Source organism: Augochlora pura, chromosome 10 (genome assembly GCF_028453695.1).
Source record: "Augochlora pura isolate Apur16 chromosome 10, APUR_v2.2.1, whole genome shotgun sequence".
NCBI lineage: Eukaryota > Metazoa > Arthropoda > Insecta > Hymenoptera > Halictidae > Augochlora > Augochlora pura.
In genome coordinates this window covers 25,905,656-25,920,226 of record NC_135781.1, presented here as the reverse complement: position 1 = coordinate 25,920,226, position 14,571 = coordinate 25,905,656, and the positions used below count along the sequence as shown (strand labels likewise).

At 39.0% G+C, this 14,571-nt stretch overlaps 4 protein-coding genes across 12 annotated transcripts in view; 3 read left to right on the top strand and 1 right to left on the bottom strand.

Annotated features, from left to right (window-relative positions):
* Positions 1–4,026, top strand: part of LOC144475575 (bromodomain adjacent to zinc finger domain protein 2B) — a 257,990-nt gene extending 253,964 nt beyond the window's left edge. For all 7 annotated transcript variants that reach the window (XM_078191603.1, XM_078191602.1, XM_078191604.1 and 4 more), the window contains one exon: positions 213–4,026. In XM_078191603.1, the coding sequence (XP_078047729.1) occupies positions 213–390 (178 nt within the window). In that variant the 3' untranslated portion in view covers positions 391–4,026. The remainder of the gene's footprint in view (positions 1–212) is intronic.
* A 205-nt stretch (positions 4,027–4,231) lies between these two features.
* On the top strand, positions 4,232–8,692 carry LOC144476008 (NAD kinase 2, mitochondrial). The gene is made up of 6 exons (XM_078192506.1): positions 4,232–4,864; positions 6,119–6,416; positions 6,480–6,803; positions 6,880–6,961; positions 7,031–7,295; positions 7,357–8,692. Exons 1-6 carry the CDS (start codon positions 4,831–4,833, stop codon positions 7,587–7,589), a joined length of 1,236 nt encoding a protein of 411 aa, XP_078048632.1. The 5' UTR covers positions 4,232–4,830; the 3' UTR covers positions 7,590–8,692.
* Positions 8,693–8,794: 102 nt separating this feature from the next.
* On the top strand, positions 8,795–9,893 carry Tim10 (translocase of inner membrane 10). 3 transcript variants are annotated; one of them, XM_078192509.1, is made up of 2 exons: positions 8,795–8,910; positions 9,205–9,893. In XM_078192509.1, the coding sequence occupies exon 2, from the start codon at positions 9,363–9,365 to the stop codon at positions 9,651–9,653; it is 291 nt and encodes a 96-aa protein (XP_078048635.1). In that variant the 5' UTR covers positions 8,795–8,910; positions 9,205–9,362; the 3' UTR covers positions 9,654–9,893. The 3 variants fall into 3 exon arrangements, with proteins under 3 accessions (XP_078048635.1, XP_078048634.1, XP_078048633.1); XM_078192508.1 differs by having other exon boundaries at positions 8,847–9,006; XM_078192507.1 differs by having other exon boundaries at positions 8,847–9,010.
* Positions 9,894–10,001: 108 nt separating this feature from the next.
* Rcc1 (Regulator of chromosome condensation 1) lies at positions 10,002–12,811 on the bottom strand. Its single transcript, XM_078192505.1, has 5 exons — positions 12,518–12,811; positions 11,274–11,647; positions 10,832–11,198; positions 10,499–10,765; positions 10,002–10,427 (listed from the first exon to the last, which is right to left on the bottom strand). Exons 1-5 carry the CDS (start codon positions 12,612–12,614, stop codon positions 10,261–10,263), a joined length of 1,272 nt encoding a protein of 423 aa, XP_078048631.1. The 5' UTR covers positions 12,615–12,811; the 3' UTR covers positions 10,002–10,260.
* Between the last annotated feature and the right edge of the window lie 1,760 nt (positions 12,812–14,571).

Sequence of the window (14,571 nt, the reverse complement as noted above, 5' to 3'; positions counted from 1 at the left end):
AACTTCTTACTAAAAAAAATCTAAAAAAAGCAAAAAGTCCATTTATAAATAAGACCAAAAAAACACACACATACCACCCATCTCTAAGATATCTAGCAAGCTCTCTAACTTGAATCCCGTCAGTCAGCTTCGATCTACAAAATAAAAAAAAAAACGTAAAAAAACGGACCAAAATCCGACAAACATGTTCCAACGAGTGCTTCTCGATACAGGTACAAGTCTCGCGATGAGTTTTGCGCCGATGTCAGACAGATGTTCATCAACTGCGAGGTATTCAACGAGGACGACAGTCCCGTGGGCAAGGCGGGACACGGGATGCGCAGTTTCTTCGAAATGCGCTGGACCGAGATTACCGGCGCGCCACCTCCGCATCCACAAACACATAGCTGAGGCTCGGTTCGATCTCGCAACACCTGCAACAGTTTTGCCCACTTCTACTACTAGAAGGCTAGCCCTCCCCCTGTTCCTCCTCCTCCGACGAGAGAAGATCGTCGTCGTCGTCGTCTGGAAGTCGTCAAACACTGAGACTGAGAGGCGAGCAATCGACCAACCGACCAACCAACCAACCAACCGATCAACCAATCAACCTAATCAACCACCCCCGCGTTGATCGCCGTGTGTCGCTGGTCGGCCTCGTTCTAGCGGCCGACTCTAACGTTCCACGAGACCCCCACGACACTGACTACCGTAGAGAGACCCCGTGCGAATCGTGCGAACACTCTGTGAGGGCTCGTCGTTAACGCGCGCGCGTCCCGCTCGCCTCCTCCTACGAAAATACGCGTGAACGACGCACGCGTCGGCGGCGCTTCTCGCGTTTACTACCACAGGTTCGATACTCGAGAAAATAGTCCTCCCTTATTGGCGAAGCATCCCTTCTTAAACGGCTGGCAACTTCCCGTAGCGAACGGACGGAAGACAGAGGGCGGAGCCTTTCCTCCGTTCGAATTCCTAACTCGTCGAGGTGCGGCTTCCGCCGAGCGAAAATTCTGTATTTAAACGAAGCGCTAGGGATCGTATCCAAGTTAGGAGCGTTTTCGAAGCCGAGGTGCTTCACGGAGAAGGAGACTCTCTCGAGAAATTCCGTAGAATACCGTTTTACGGAGCTAAGGGACTCGCGACTTCCGGTCCGCGGAGGAAACCCTCCGTCTGCCGGAAGCCAGAGAAATTTGAAGCCCAAGAGTCGGATGGAAAACACGACGATGGTCACTGTACTTACCCGAGTTTAAGAATTTTTGCCTAAGTGAGCGAAAGAGAAACGGAGAGAAAGAAAGAAAGAGAGAAAGAGAGAGAGAGAAAGAGAGCGCGCGAGAGAGAATTGTGTAATTCGCAAATTGTATCATACAGGCTTAGTGCCGAGACCGGTTTCGGCAAAAGAAATATTTTGCAAAGTAATGAATGTGAAAAGATACAGAGAAGAGACGTATATAAATATATATATAAATCTCTATATATATATATGTATAAATAATGAATATAGTGTACATGTATACTATATAGATAGTCACGTCACACGGATACATTTTGCAACACTCACCACCACACGTTTCAAACACCTGTTTGCCCACGCGCGATCGAATCAGCACGGAGACAAAAGGGTAACATTTTATGCTACAGAGCAAGATACAATAGAGACCGAGTCAGTCAGTCAGTCAGTCAGTCAATCAGTCAGTCAGCAGTCAGTCAGCAGTCAGTCAGTCAGTCAGTCAAGTCAGTCAGTCAGTCAGTAAGCAGTCAGTCAGTCAAGTCAGTCAAGTCAGTCTTTGTCGATCGAGGACCGATATTTCAAATGCCATTCCACGGAGATCTTTCATACGATTTTATAATTTGCTTTCGTTCGATTCGCTTTCTCGTATACTAGAGTCACGGTTGAAAATGATAATAATGGGACGTGACGATTCGCTGCAACTTAGCGGAATGAAAACGAGAAACAGACGACGGATTCGAACGTTCTCGCGAAATTCACGTTCGCCGTGATCATTGAACGTACACTGCAAAGTTCGAATGGGTACGTTGTCCCGAGTCATTGTTTTTATTCAATTCACTGCCGAAAATAAATGAAGAAGAAGAATAAGAAGAAGAGAGAGGAGGAGAAGCCTCCTGTTCATTAAACGAGAACGAATCCGTAGACTACTAGAGCGTGAAAATTCCACGGGAAAATAGTGTAGCAGCTTTTCGTTGTCTTCAACGATCGCGAAAAACACTTCAACGAAAACCGATTCTCTCCGCGTTAAGACAAAGCAATACTATTCGAGGGGGTTCGATTGGCGCTCGTCGGGCCGTTGAATGCCGATCGCTTTTAACGATGGTGGTTTTTTAACCGAGACCGATTTTATCCGAGAGCATTGCCGATTTTATCCGGTTCTCAATCGCGGGAGGAGAGCACACCGTTGTCGACGTAAACGAATAAGAGATTTAAAAAAGAGAATTCTATTGTTCCCGTAGTGCGAGAGATTTTTTTAATGGAAACAAGCGACGACGTTCGAGTTTATCGACTAGGGCTATAGTGACGTAAATTTCGCGCAGTGTACCCACGCAGGCGACGGACGAGATTAGGCAGACGAGATTTTTAAACAACCCGGGGAATGTAATGTATCGTGCGTCGGGGTGTTTGTATGAGACACGGGCTGAGCATGGAAAACACGACGATGATGGTGTCGGTAGTAATTTCATGGGGGGGGTCTCTAATAACCCGCGGTACCTTCCTGTGTAAGTGTGACCATCGCGCGACAACAGACGATCGACTAAGAACCGTTAACGATGATATCTTGTTTTTTATGTAATTGATGTACATTATTGCTCGTAATAGCGGATAGTTATACATATAATAACGAAGATTACAGAGATCCGGAGCGAGAGTGAAAGAGAGAGAGAGAAAGAGCGAGAGCGGAAGATAGCGAGAATGAGGAAATCGAGAGAAGTGGTTCGGCCGTAGTGATTGTGCTAAACATTCGTAGTATGTAAAAGTATTAGCTAGATTATTAAAAAAAATGCCGCGTGAAACGATTACGAGATAAAACGACGATTTAAGAACGCTGCAGGGTGCGCTGGATCCGGTGCAACGAATGCACTTTGTCCAGGTGTGTGCGACCGTGGAACGATCGAGCCCGGTGAGATCGTAACGAGTAAAACGCGCTTCTATTACATAATGTCATCGCGACGTTCATTTGCGAACGATTATCGACGGACGTTTCGTTCTTTCTCCATTTTGTTGATTGCAGTTTTGCGAATCATCGAACAAACGCATTGTTTTCTCCCAGGAGAATCGATTAGAACATAACGATGTTTAGGTTGATCTATGATTTCGAAGCGCGACATCGGGGCATTTCGCGATCTCACCGGATGTTCTTCGGGTCCCACGTCCGATTAAAACATGAAAATCGAGAGGAGAGAAAGAGAGTGAGAGAAAGAGAGAGTACGCGTGAAAAATGTGTACGTCACTTTATGCACGCCTTGCACCCTCGTATTATAGCCGATGCATTAGACATCTTCATACATTCAGACACACCACCACTACTACCACCACCACCAACAAGAACAAATAATTTTTTAAGGTTCAATTATTATTTAAATAGTACAGTTACATTGTTAGTATGAATAACGACGCTTTTTATACGAATTTTAGTTTTTAACGTCGATCTTATGGTATATTATATGATATAATGATAATGACAATGGTAATAACAATAACGATAAATGATATCGATAATGGAACAGAATTAAAGAGAAATGGAGAAAATTACGCGTAAATGAGATAAGAACGAGAGAACGAGAGAGCGAGAGATAGAGAACAAGAGAGGGCACGAGAGAACGAACGAAAGAACGTGTGAAAACAGCAGAACGAAAGAAAGCCTGTCGAAAGACAGAAGGAGAGAGAGAGAGTGCGTGCGTATGCGTGTGTGTTTAAGCTAGATGATTGTCTATAGTATAAAACGAAGGCGTACGTTAGGTAGCCTCGATGCTATTTAAACAGACTTAATTAATGTATTGCAAATGAATTAATAAAGTGTAAGCGAAGCGTGTATCTGTACAGTGAAATCTTTTTTCTGTGAGTTATTTGAGTCGCTCGACGCGCATCAAGATAATGTTTTAATTTCCTTAATTTTTTTATTGATTTTTCATTCATTTCATACAACAGTAAAATTCTGCTTAAAGAGAATTACGAAATGAACTTTGTTTTGAAGATTATGCGCTATAGGAAACTTATTTTACCGATAAAAAGACTTTTTTCTTCAGTGACTTGAACGGTTTCGTCAGCCATTTTAATTTTTTCCTGTCAGAGTAGCCTATACTAATTATCTTCATACTTTCCGACTGAAAATAATATTTATTTCAATACCCATTAAATTAAAGATATCAATATTTATTCATTCAATTTATAAATTTCCACATTATCTTCAAAATGCTAGGAATTATTTTTCTTCCAAGTACGATGAAGACAGTTAGTGTTTCGAACTTCCGACGGCCGCCATATTGCGAGTACAACTAGAGTTACAGCTACGCGGAAAAATATACAGTATTTCAATATTTATTCAACGATTTATATCCATTTATTTTCTTTTGCACATTGCCCTGTCTCCGGGGAAAAAATAAAGACAATAAGCATTCAGATTTTCCGCCGCCGCCATACTGCGTTTTCGCTATCTCTCTCGATAATTAATCTCTCTGTCGCGCCATTCGAGGAACACGCAAGTATCCGAGCTGACATGTGATTTTAGGTATCCAGTATTGTCGCCGGCAGAGAGGTTAGAAACGTTCCGACACGACTAATGTTTTTATTGTTGCATTGTTCGAGAGAAATAATTCAAAAGTGAACTCTTCGAACAGGATGCCATGACGACGTACGGCCATCTTCGTAAAACTGCCAGTAAGTAAATTTGAAACCTGACCATTTAATTCCGTCACGGACGCGCGTCGTCAGCTGTCTGGAACGAATGCTAGTTAAACAAAACACTTCGTGTTATCGACCTTCGAGATGTCAGTATAAATGATATTAGAATGCATATTATCCGGTGATTCCGTTTTCTTGAACAAAGACAGACGCGATGAATTACTTGTAGCTGCGCGATATAGTTGAACTTTGATTTCATCAATGATACGGAACAATTTGTATCAATTTGCAAGGTAAACAGTATAACGATACTATGCAAGATAAATCGAACGAGTGTCGCGTATATTTGCAATTAGTAATCATGTCACGACCAATAAGCAATAAGAACAGTCAAATAACATTTTACGGCCTCGCATAGTCCATATTTATCTGCAGTACCGACTTGAACAGTCGAGGTTGATTACAGCGACCTCTTTTTGTAAACAATGGTTGATTAAGAAACTATTAATTGAAGTACAGTAATCTCTCAATTCAAGAACCATATCCGGAGTAAATGAGGCTCTTGAATTGAGAAAATGCAACGAATTGCTGCACCCTGATTGGGTGACGATTCGCAGCTGAAAACTACAACCCTCACAGTCAATGACAAAGGGAGGTATACCTCAGCGCATGCGGAACGAGTCACAAAGCAAACAATATCGCTTATCTGCCTTTATCGTGCTTGCGGTCTCACTATTTCGCGTATTTGTTCGCCTGAAGCTCCATCTGAAACAAATGGCGCCATATTCTATTTGTATTTTTCGCCTCGTAGGATTCTTCACTATAATTACTAGCGAATTTATGAACAATGCTCAATTCAACCTCAGATATATTTTCAATGTATGTTTTTAAACAATATTTCAACAAGTTAAGCAACATAAGCTTCAGTTAATTAGTGTATTTCACTGAATATTAACATGACAAAATGAAAGAAGGTTGCAAATTAATAGCGTATGTCTTCTTCAGATTTAGGACAAAGTTGGAGCAGTTTTAGGGCACATTTATGGCAATTCTTTTTAGGGCAAATGTGCCCTAAATCTACCTCGTTGATATGCTGCATATTTTTGCACACAAAAATTCAAAGTCATGAGCGTATTATTTTCGATTCACTGAAATTATTAAAGGAAGAAATTTCCATTTGGCTCACGTTTGTTGAAATCAATGAAAATAGTTTTAATTTTGTACAAAGATCCGCATAATGGTGCAATCGCATAGAACCTTATGAGAACAGCAGTCGCGTTTTAATTACAGAAGCACTGAAATTTCTCCAACCGTGCAAGCATAATGCTCGCAACGGTTTCCGAGAATTTCTTCGGAACGAATCGAGCTTCGTACCGAAGCGTGTGTTGATCGTGGGCAAATTGTCCCGTTATTATTTTGAAAAGTTGCGGGAACCTGATCTGAGCGAGGCGGAATTGAAGAGGAGGTTGTTGGAAAGAGGTAGCGATTATGAGCACATGTTGGCTGGCCATATCGCGACTTTAAATGTGCAGCAACAGGTGATCGATTTGCTGAAGAAGAAAAATATAGAATACAGAGTAATAAATAGGTAATTTCGATTTTTCGTATGTGACGATTTATATTAGCACGGCTAACGAAGACGATCTTTCAGACAGAATCTCGATCAGTCGAACTTCTCCTGGGCCGACCTGATTCTTCCTATCGGCGGCGATGGTACGTTTCTGCTCGCGTCGAATTTGATATTCGACAACAAGAAACCGATAATTGGTATTAACTCGTATCCGGAAGGATCGGAGGGCTATCTTTTGCTGCCGCCGAAATATACAAACAGAATAACCGATATTTTTGAAATGCTGGAGGCTGGTCATTATCGAGTCTTAATGAGGAGGAGAATACGAACTACGTTGTTGGGGGATGATATCTGGGACCCTCCTTTTCATACGCACGAAAAGGGTCGCATTATTACCGGCGGAAAGTAATAAAATTAAACAATTTATACAACAGATAACATCTTTCAAAATATTTACAACATTCACGAATTTCATTTACAGAATTAATGCGGAAATCCCCAATGAACCAAACAGCAACAAATTACCGAAAGAGAGACGTTTGCCTTGGCTAGCATTGAACGAAGTAAATCACAGTTTCGTACAGCAATTTTTTCCAAAATTTTCAGCGATTAACAAGATTCTTCTGGTCTAGGTATTCATAGCAGAGGCTTTGTCGGCCAGAACAAGCGACCTGCTAATAAAAGTTAATAACGATGACAAATATCATGTTGTAAAAAGCTCGGGATTGTGCGTTAGCACGGGGACGGGATCGACATCTTGGCACAAGGCGATAAACAGCGTTAACCCGCAAATAGTGCGCGAAATAATTAATACTATTGACGATAAGAGAGAGTATAGTAAGAAAGAGATTGAAGATATTTGCAGCAGATTTAATGATACTCTGCGTTTCGATGCTGGTAAGTGTTAATACGTTAACACTAATACAATGGAATGCTAGCTAATGTTTTAAAATTACAGAGGAATTAAAATTGTGTTATGCTGTGAGAGACATGATAGTGACCGACATATGGCCTGTACCAAAATGTTTGAGTTCTCGTGGATTCTGTAACAATTTGACAGTCAGGTCACAGTGTTACGACGGTAGTTTAGTTCTTGACGGCGGAATCGCAGTGCCATTTAATTTTGGAGCGACAGCAGTGTTGGAAATACACCCTGAAGATTCTCTGAAGTCGTTAATCCTGCCAGATTGATCACTATAGAATTTGATAAGGACTAGTAATCCTTATTACGTTGACAACTTAACAAGACTATTAAGGTGTACTTTAAGTATAAATAACTGGAATATGGTGTACTGAACGCATAAGTCAACAAATTTTAAATACAATAGAGTTTCGATTATCCGAATTACATTACTATTCGGTATTGTATCATTCCAAGGCAAATAATTGTAATTTCGGTGGAGTTTGAACTTGTCTTACTATCGTCGAAGTGATAACGGAGAACAATTGTTATTTCTGTTCTCGACACAGCGGATAATCGGAGCATTATCGTGTTTAATCAAAGTAATTTTTAGCTACAGAATATTTTGTGAGTATAGAAATGTTCAAGAAATTCCCCTCTGTCTACATTAAGCAAAAAGATCTGATTTAACATTGTAAATATCTAAGACATGATTTTTACCGCTTACCTTTTAAGAGACTATGTTAAAAACGGCATGAATCATCTGTCCCTGAAAAAGTTTAAATAGCGCCATTAGATGCAGTGGCAAAACATTGAAACTGTTCAACGATTTAGTGTTGGTTTCCGCCACTAGTTGGCAGCAATTATAAATTTTATATAAAATATCAAAATAGCTCTGCTATGGTAGAAAACTCGACAGTTTCCCATTCTTTTGCTAGATGGTGAAATCGGTCAATGCAGCTTAAAATAGAAAATCAGTATGGACCGCCATATGGCCGAAAACAATTAATCTAGATTATTTCATCGTCTTGCCGCTATGTCCAGGGGCGTTGTTTGACCATTGTAGATAAAACCGATAAGCGCCGTTATCTAGTGGAAGAAATTGACACTAAATCATTGAACAGTTTTAGCGTTTTGCTAAAGAAGAAAAGAATCTCCTGAATATTTCTATACACTGAAATATTCTCTAGCTGTTAAATTACCTTGATAAAAGAGATATAAATACTGTGTATGCAACAGTATTAATTTCTAGCATTTTTAATACGGGCATTTAAGTTAATATAGATATAACTCTGGCATTATACATCAATATATGCATAGTAATGAACTAATGTACTAATTACACGTGATGTGAAACAGATTTTGTGGATCGTATTTCGTAAAAATAAAGACACCAAACTCTTATTTTGCTATTTCATATTTCGCTCCTACTACCTATATCGATACAACTTTATCCGAGTGTGTATATTCAGACCAACTTCATGTTGTCGTTTGACCCGTGGTTCAATTATCCTCTGTTCTATCTAGTGAGTTAGTTGAAATAGGTTGCAAGTTTGGAGGGGTCACATGGTCGCATGATCTTGTAGGCACATGGTTGCATGATTGTAAAAGGTATACAAATTTATTAACTTGTAATGCAAGAGTATGATTTAAAGTAAGATAAAAAAGTATGGGTCTTCAGACTGTAACGAAAGTAGGGATTGGATGGTAGGTATGTGCAAGTAAATTAATCGTGAGCACTGTTCTCGTGTGATCTTTCTTGGTTCTCCGTTTATTAGATAATATGCGCAAATTAACTTTTCATTGAAAACAACTGATATCAATACATTTACCCTTACTTATTATCTTGCAATAATTTTATGTATTTATCGAACGACCACGTGTTCTTATGGTGTCTTTTTATAGGACTCTGGCTGCTGCTGTAGGAATATATTCTTTTGTATTGTCAAGAAGGGATGTAAATGCGAGACGATATGAAAGAATGAAAGAAAGACGACGTTTGCGAAACGCTAATATTGAAAACCAAAGTACTTCTTAGAAATTAAAAAGAAAGAAATTAAAACATGGCTGGCTTACCCCAACTCGGAGAAGATCAGATGAAGATGGTGCAAGAGTTAGAGATAGAAATGATGTCCGATATGTACAGTCGTATGACATCAGCTTGCCATCGAAAATGTATCCCACCAAAATATGTTGAGGCTGAATTAACAAAAGGGGAGTCCATATGTTTGGACCGTTGCATTGCCAAATATCTGGATGTACATGAACGTATTGGGAAGAAGTTAACTCAGATTTCTGTGCAACAAGAAAACTTCTTGACAGGAAAAGTGGCAGAACAGCCTAAAGCAAATTAAATAAAGCTACAATTTGTTAAGTAAATGGTAAATGTAACTTCTTTATTTGTGCATTTAATACTTCCCTTTTCTGTAGATAATCCAGTCATGATGGAAACATTCATCTTTAGATGGCAATATCAATATTTCTGTTCATAAAGTTTCTGTAGTTTAGGAAGATTAGCGTAAATTACGAGAAAAAGTTATTCTGTATTTAGTTATATATATTTGAATAAAATAATATCTCTTTATCATCGTTAACTATTTGTTTAAAATTATAAAATCGAAAAGTTAAAAAGTAGGAAGTTCTCAATATTATTCCTTTAAAAAGGTTATAAAATCATTGATATATTCTTTTTTGTTGGAACCTTGTATGTAGAAAAATGTTTATTTATATATTAAACATTACAAACACAATGACGTCATTTTCAGTGGCATAACAACTTATGTACAGATTTAAGTATCTTGTTTTATCAATGCCAAAAATTACAATATATCGTGAAAAATATTCTTCATTACAATCTCTCTTTTGCGATAACTCATAGATTTTGTCGTGCAAATTTGGTCACATAGTGATACATCAAATTTAAACAATCATTTCGATTAACCGATGTATATTTTCTCCTACTCAAGGAGTCACTGCTAACGCTAACGTATGTTGACCTCCGCCTGCCACGCGAATCACTTTCTTTCCTTCGAGTTGTTTGCCTTTTACTAAGACAGGTTCTTCTACATCTTCCTCTTCTCCTGTACCTAGTTGCCCACTCGTACCCATACCCCAAGCATATAACTCTCCTACAAAGTTATGTATATGGTAACATAGGATGGAAATAAATTAAGTGATAGCAATAAAAACAATGCCATACCTGAACCAGTAACAGCAAATGATTGGGCACTACCCGCAGCTACATCAACACATGAACTTAAAGAAGGAACTAACGTTAATTCCATTGCATCCGAACAATCAGCACCAAGTCCGAGGCGACCATATTCTTTGCGACCCATAACAAACACTTGACCAGAATCGTCGAGAGCAATGGTATGATGCTGTCCGCTACTAATATGTCTCCAAGTCCTTCCACTAAAGGTCTTTGCTACTTGCGGAAGAAAATGTGTCGTAGGATTCTTCAAACCTGAAACCATTTATATTGTATGGTGATGTTACTGTTCTATACATGGTTTGTTTCCCTTGAACTTACCAATCTGATAATAATTATTTAGACCAAATACATATATGTCTCCTGAATTATTTTCTCTAGCAAAGGTACAATAAGTTCCAGCCCATATATCACTGAATTCTAATTTCTTTTTAATATGAAATTTGACTAAATCCGGGGCTAACAACGGATCCATACCGCGTCGAGTATTTCTATTAGCTGCTCTTGCAGCAACTCTACCTAATTGACCCTGTTCTGCACATCCACATGTGTATATCTGTCCATGCTCACTAAGTAAAACTAAGTGATCAGCACCTGATGCTATTTTAAGTATCTTTACATTTGGCAGTATTTCTATTGGGACTTGCTCATTTCCCTTTGCTGTGAGACCCATAGTGCCATGAGAGTCCTATTAAACAAAAATGGATTTAATGGTTTTTGCATAAAAATAATCATAGAAATATTAAAGTTTGCAAAATTATACCCTAAAAGAGCCCCATGCGAAAGCTCTTCCATCTTCTAACAAAGCAGCACTGTGGGAGTCTCCAGCAGTCACTTGGATGACTTTCCCAGGCAGTTTTACAGTATCTGGTTTGGTTTCAGAGCCATCTACAGAAGTGTCTCGTCCTAATGCTCCCTCGTCATTACATCCAAAAGTTAAGATCTCTCCTGTTTCCCTGAGGCACACATTGTGCATGCCACCGGCTGCTATGGCTACATAATCGTCATGTCCAGGAATAGTAGCTGGTCGAATTTTCTCAACGACATCCTCTCCCAAGCCAAGCTGTCCCACATCGCCTTGTCCAAATGTTAGTAATACACCAGCCTCTCGAGATTGGCGTAAGTCAGGCTTTACAGCTGAAACAGAAACCCAAAATTGCATGTAAGTAACCAATTAAGACAGACTACACTATTCACAGTGGATTCAAGTATTAGATCATAGATATAAGTGAATAGAAAGAATAATAATTCTTGGTTAACATGTGACAAAATTATTTTCTTGCTTTTCTTTTCCTGACTCTGAAATTTTCATTCTTTCTTTATTCCTTTTCAAACGGTAAATAATTAACGTTTATAGACGATCACATTATTTCAATGAATAATAGAACGTTCGAATTATATGAAATAGCCACCTTCTTACAGGCTGGTGTCCCCACAGAAAATCAAACGTATAAATACATTTTCGACCTTCCATAACTGCGCGTTTAACAGCACAAATCCGACGCACGATATTTGTAAAGTTGGTTGCGAAAATTCATTTTCCACGGTTTAGACAAACACAAAAGCCGAACGGGGAAGTAACATTCCGATTTCAGATAGAGACGACTAACAATTTTATCGATCGTTATTCTGAAACACGTTTGCATCGTGGTTTTTTTACGTTGCAGAGAATACTCCCGCCAGATAATTTCCCACGGTTTCCGCGCCAAAAATCGTGTATAGAATCGATCGAAATGTATTAACTCTTTGCACTCCGCGCCATCATGGATGTTACCTACCAGCGCTTATGAACATTTAGATTATTATATAGTATACGTTATATATGTATATGTATGTATAATATTATTATAATAATATTCGATTTATGTGGATTTGTAGACATCGAGAAATAGTTGCAAATCGCTAATAAACATTAATGTTTAGTCATATACAGGAATTACGATGTCCCCTGAGAGGGGACAACGGAGTGCAAAGGGTTAATGAAAGCCAACGAAATGTAAGACTCACCTTCTTTTTTCTTAATTTGTTTCGGTTGGCTTACGTTGCTGGAGGCAGGAGCAGGAGCACTCCGTTTTCTTGCTTTCCTTGGCGGCACTGAAACCATACCGAGGTTATGTTTAGAACAACCGGCGTGAAACTATTTTTATGACTGCAACGCAAGTCGAACGACCGTTGTTAATATCGCCGATCCTGTACGTACTGATCTCGGTGTGTAATTGTCGCGGGAAACTGGATTAAATGGCCGTGTGCACTCGGAATGTCAGTTGGCGCCAAAAAGTTGCAACGGTGCAGAGACCTCGCGGTTGTGTTGCGCAACTTACAGGAGGCGCTCACGTCTGCTTAACAGAAAACTTCCCGTTACGTTAAATGCCTTGCTCCCGGTTCATTTTCAATTTCATACATACCTTTGGGGTGCCCGTTTCCGTCCTGAACACAAAAGAAATTTCTTGTTACACAACAATACAGCTTTTTATACATATACTCGATGAGATGATCTCGTCTCGTGTGCGTACTGTATGCCAACGGAAATCCTCTTCTTATCTTCGACGCGCGCCGCACGTGTTTGTAAATACGATAGGACATACTAACCCGTCACGATCACCACATTGAGAAAATGGAATGAATGGGTTCCGGTATAGTGCATAAAAAAAATAGAAAAATATTATTTAAACTGTGATGTACAGATTCCTGTCGATATCGATTAAGGAAAGTACCTGTTTGCTCCGCGGAACATTCTATATGCTCACAGTCGACATTTTTAAAATTCAGATTTCTAATTTGAATGTCTGGTACGAAGCGTCAGTTTCATAACGAAAATTTCATAATGGAAATTAATTATAATTTTCACGAAAATGATGTATCGTCTTCCTTTGCAAATGAAATTAACTTCATCGAGTTTTTATTTCAGATTTTTTCGATATACTTTCGTAAGTATACTTCTGCAGTTTATTTATGACGTGACACTAGACCTGACGTGATCACGTGTAAACAAAATTGTTGTTTTAAGCAGCAAGTTACACGTTCCATGTAACGGATTGTCGAGGATGGTTGTAACTGTTGAGAAGAAACTTTGGTAATTCCGCGCGCCAGTTAATCGTGTTACTTGATCTTACAGTTGGATTGCGGAAGAGATTTCCCTTAACGAATCGAAGTTGGTAATAGCTTGATAGATTTTAATAGCAAGCGAACGTTCATTGTATATTACCGTTCCGTGTCCGTAAATAAGGGAGAGCATTCGATGGCTGGTTGTTCCTGCTAAGAAACTTTAGACCTTGCGGTTTAATATCCTCTTGTTTCACATAGTAAATTATTGCTCACAGCGGCGCACGATTTCACGTTAGTGGTTAACAATGCGAATACTTCTTAACGACCTAATTATTAATAATTGATAGGCATCCACGATTAAGATACAGAGGCCGACGTTAACACTAGAATTACCAGGGTCGTTGTGATTAATTTGATTAAATCTGGTATCTTTTATGAGAGATGTGCAACCATGAATTGAGAAATAATTCACAGAATAAAATTCAGTCCAGTTTCAATTTGAAATACTTTTTTTATCAATTAACGAAAGACGTGTAACTAGGGATCAATGAGATATAACATTGGTCAATTTTGTTGTAATTTGTTCGAATTCGTAGCAAGAAAAATCGAGAAAAATATTCGTGTGTAAATTGTACAGAATGAAAGAAAGAGACCCAAATAGTTGCTTCGTCCGCAATGTTGATCAGCGTTTGGACAGAGTTCGTCTTTCAGTTAGCTTCATCGACACAGTTGATTTCATATATCGTTTCGAAACGGAAAATTTTTATAATGTAAAGTCACTTCCTATTCAATGGCTACCAATAAACTGCGCTTATCAACGCATTTCTGTCAAACGTGCGTGACAAATATAAATAAAAGAAGACAATTAATTAATTGCTGATAAACATAGTAATCAAAAATCGCTTCGTAAACTTGATGCGTCGTTTTCTATTTCTTCATATTCTGTTATACATACTCACAAGTTATGCCATTCTAGGAGAGAATCTTATGCTTCGTTAATTGTGCAACGAATATGC

What these genes read in the sequence shown, in the direction of transcription:
- Rcc1 (XM_078192505.1), bottom strand. Translation starts at nt 12,614, where the DNA reads ATGGTTTCAGTGCCGCCAAGGAAAGCAAGAAAACGGAGTGCTCCTGCT. An exon ending in AAATAATTATTATCAGATTG is followed by an intron (nt 10,766 to 10,831) that starts GTAAGTTCAAGG and finishes AAATGGTTTCAG; the next exon opens with GTTTGAAGAATCCTACGACA. An exon ending in ATTTGCTGTTACTGGTTCAG is followed by an intron (nt 10,428 to 10,498) that starts GTATGGCATTGT and finishes ATAACTTTGTAG; the next exon opens with GAGAGTTATATGCTTGGGGT.
- Tim10 (XM_078192509.1), top strand. Translation starts at nt 9,363, where the DNA reads ATGGCTGGCTTACCCCAACTCGGAGAAGATCAGATGAAGATGGTGCAA.
- LOC144476008 (XM_078192506.1), top strand. Translation starts at nt 4,831, where the DNA reads ATGACGACGTACGGCCATCTTCGTAAAACTGCCA. An exon ending in GAATACAGAGTAATAAATAG is followed by an intron (nt 6,417 to 6,479) that starts GTAATTTCGATT and finishes ACGATCTTTCAG; the next exon opens with ACAGAATCTCGATCAGTCGA. An exon ending in TACTCTGCGTTTCGATGCTG is followed by an intron (nt 7,296 to 7,356) that starts GTAAGTGTTAAT and finishes TTAAAATTACAG; the next exon opens with AGGAATTAAAATTGTGTTAT.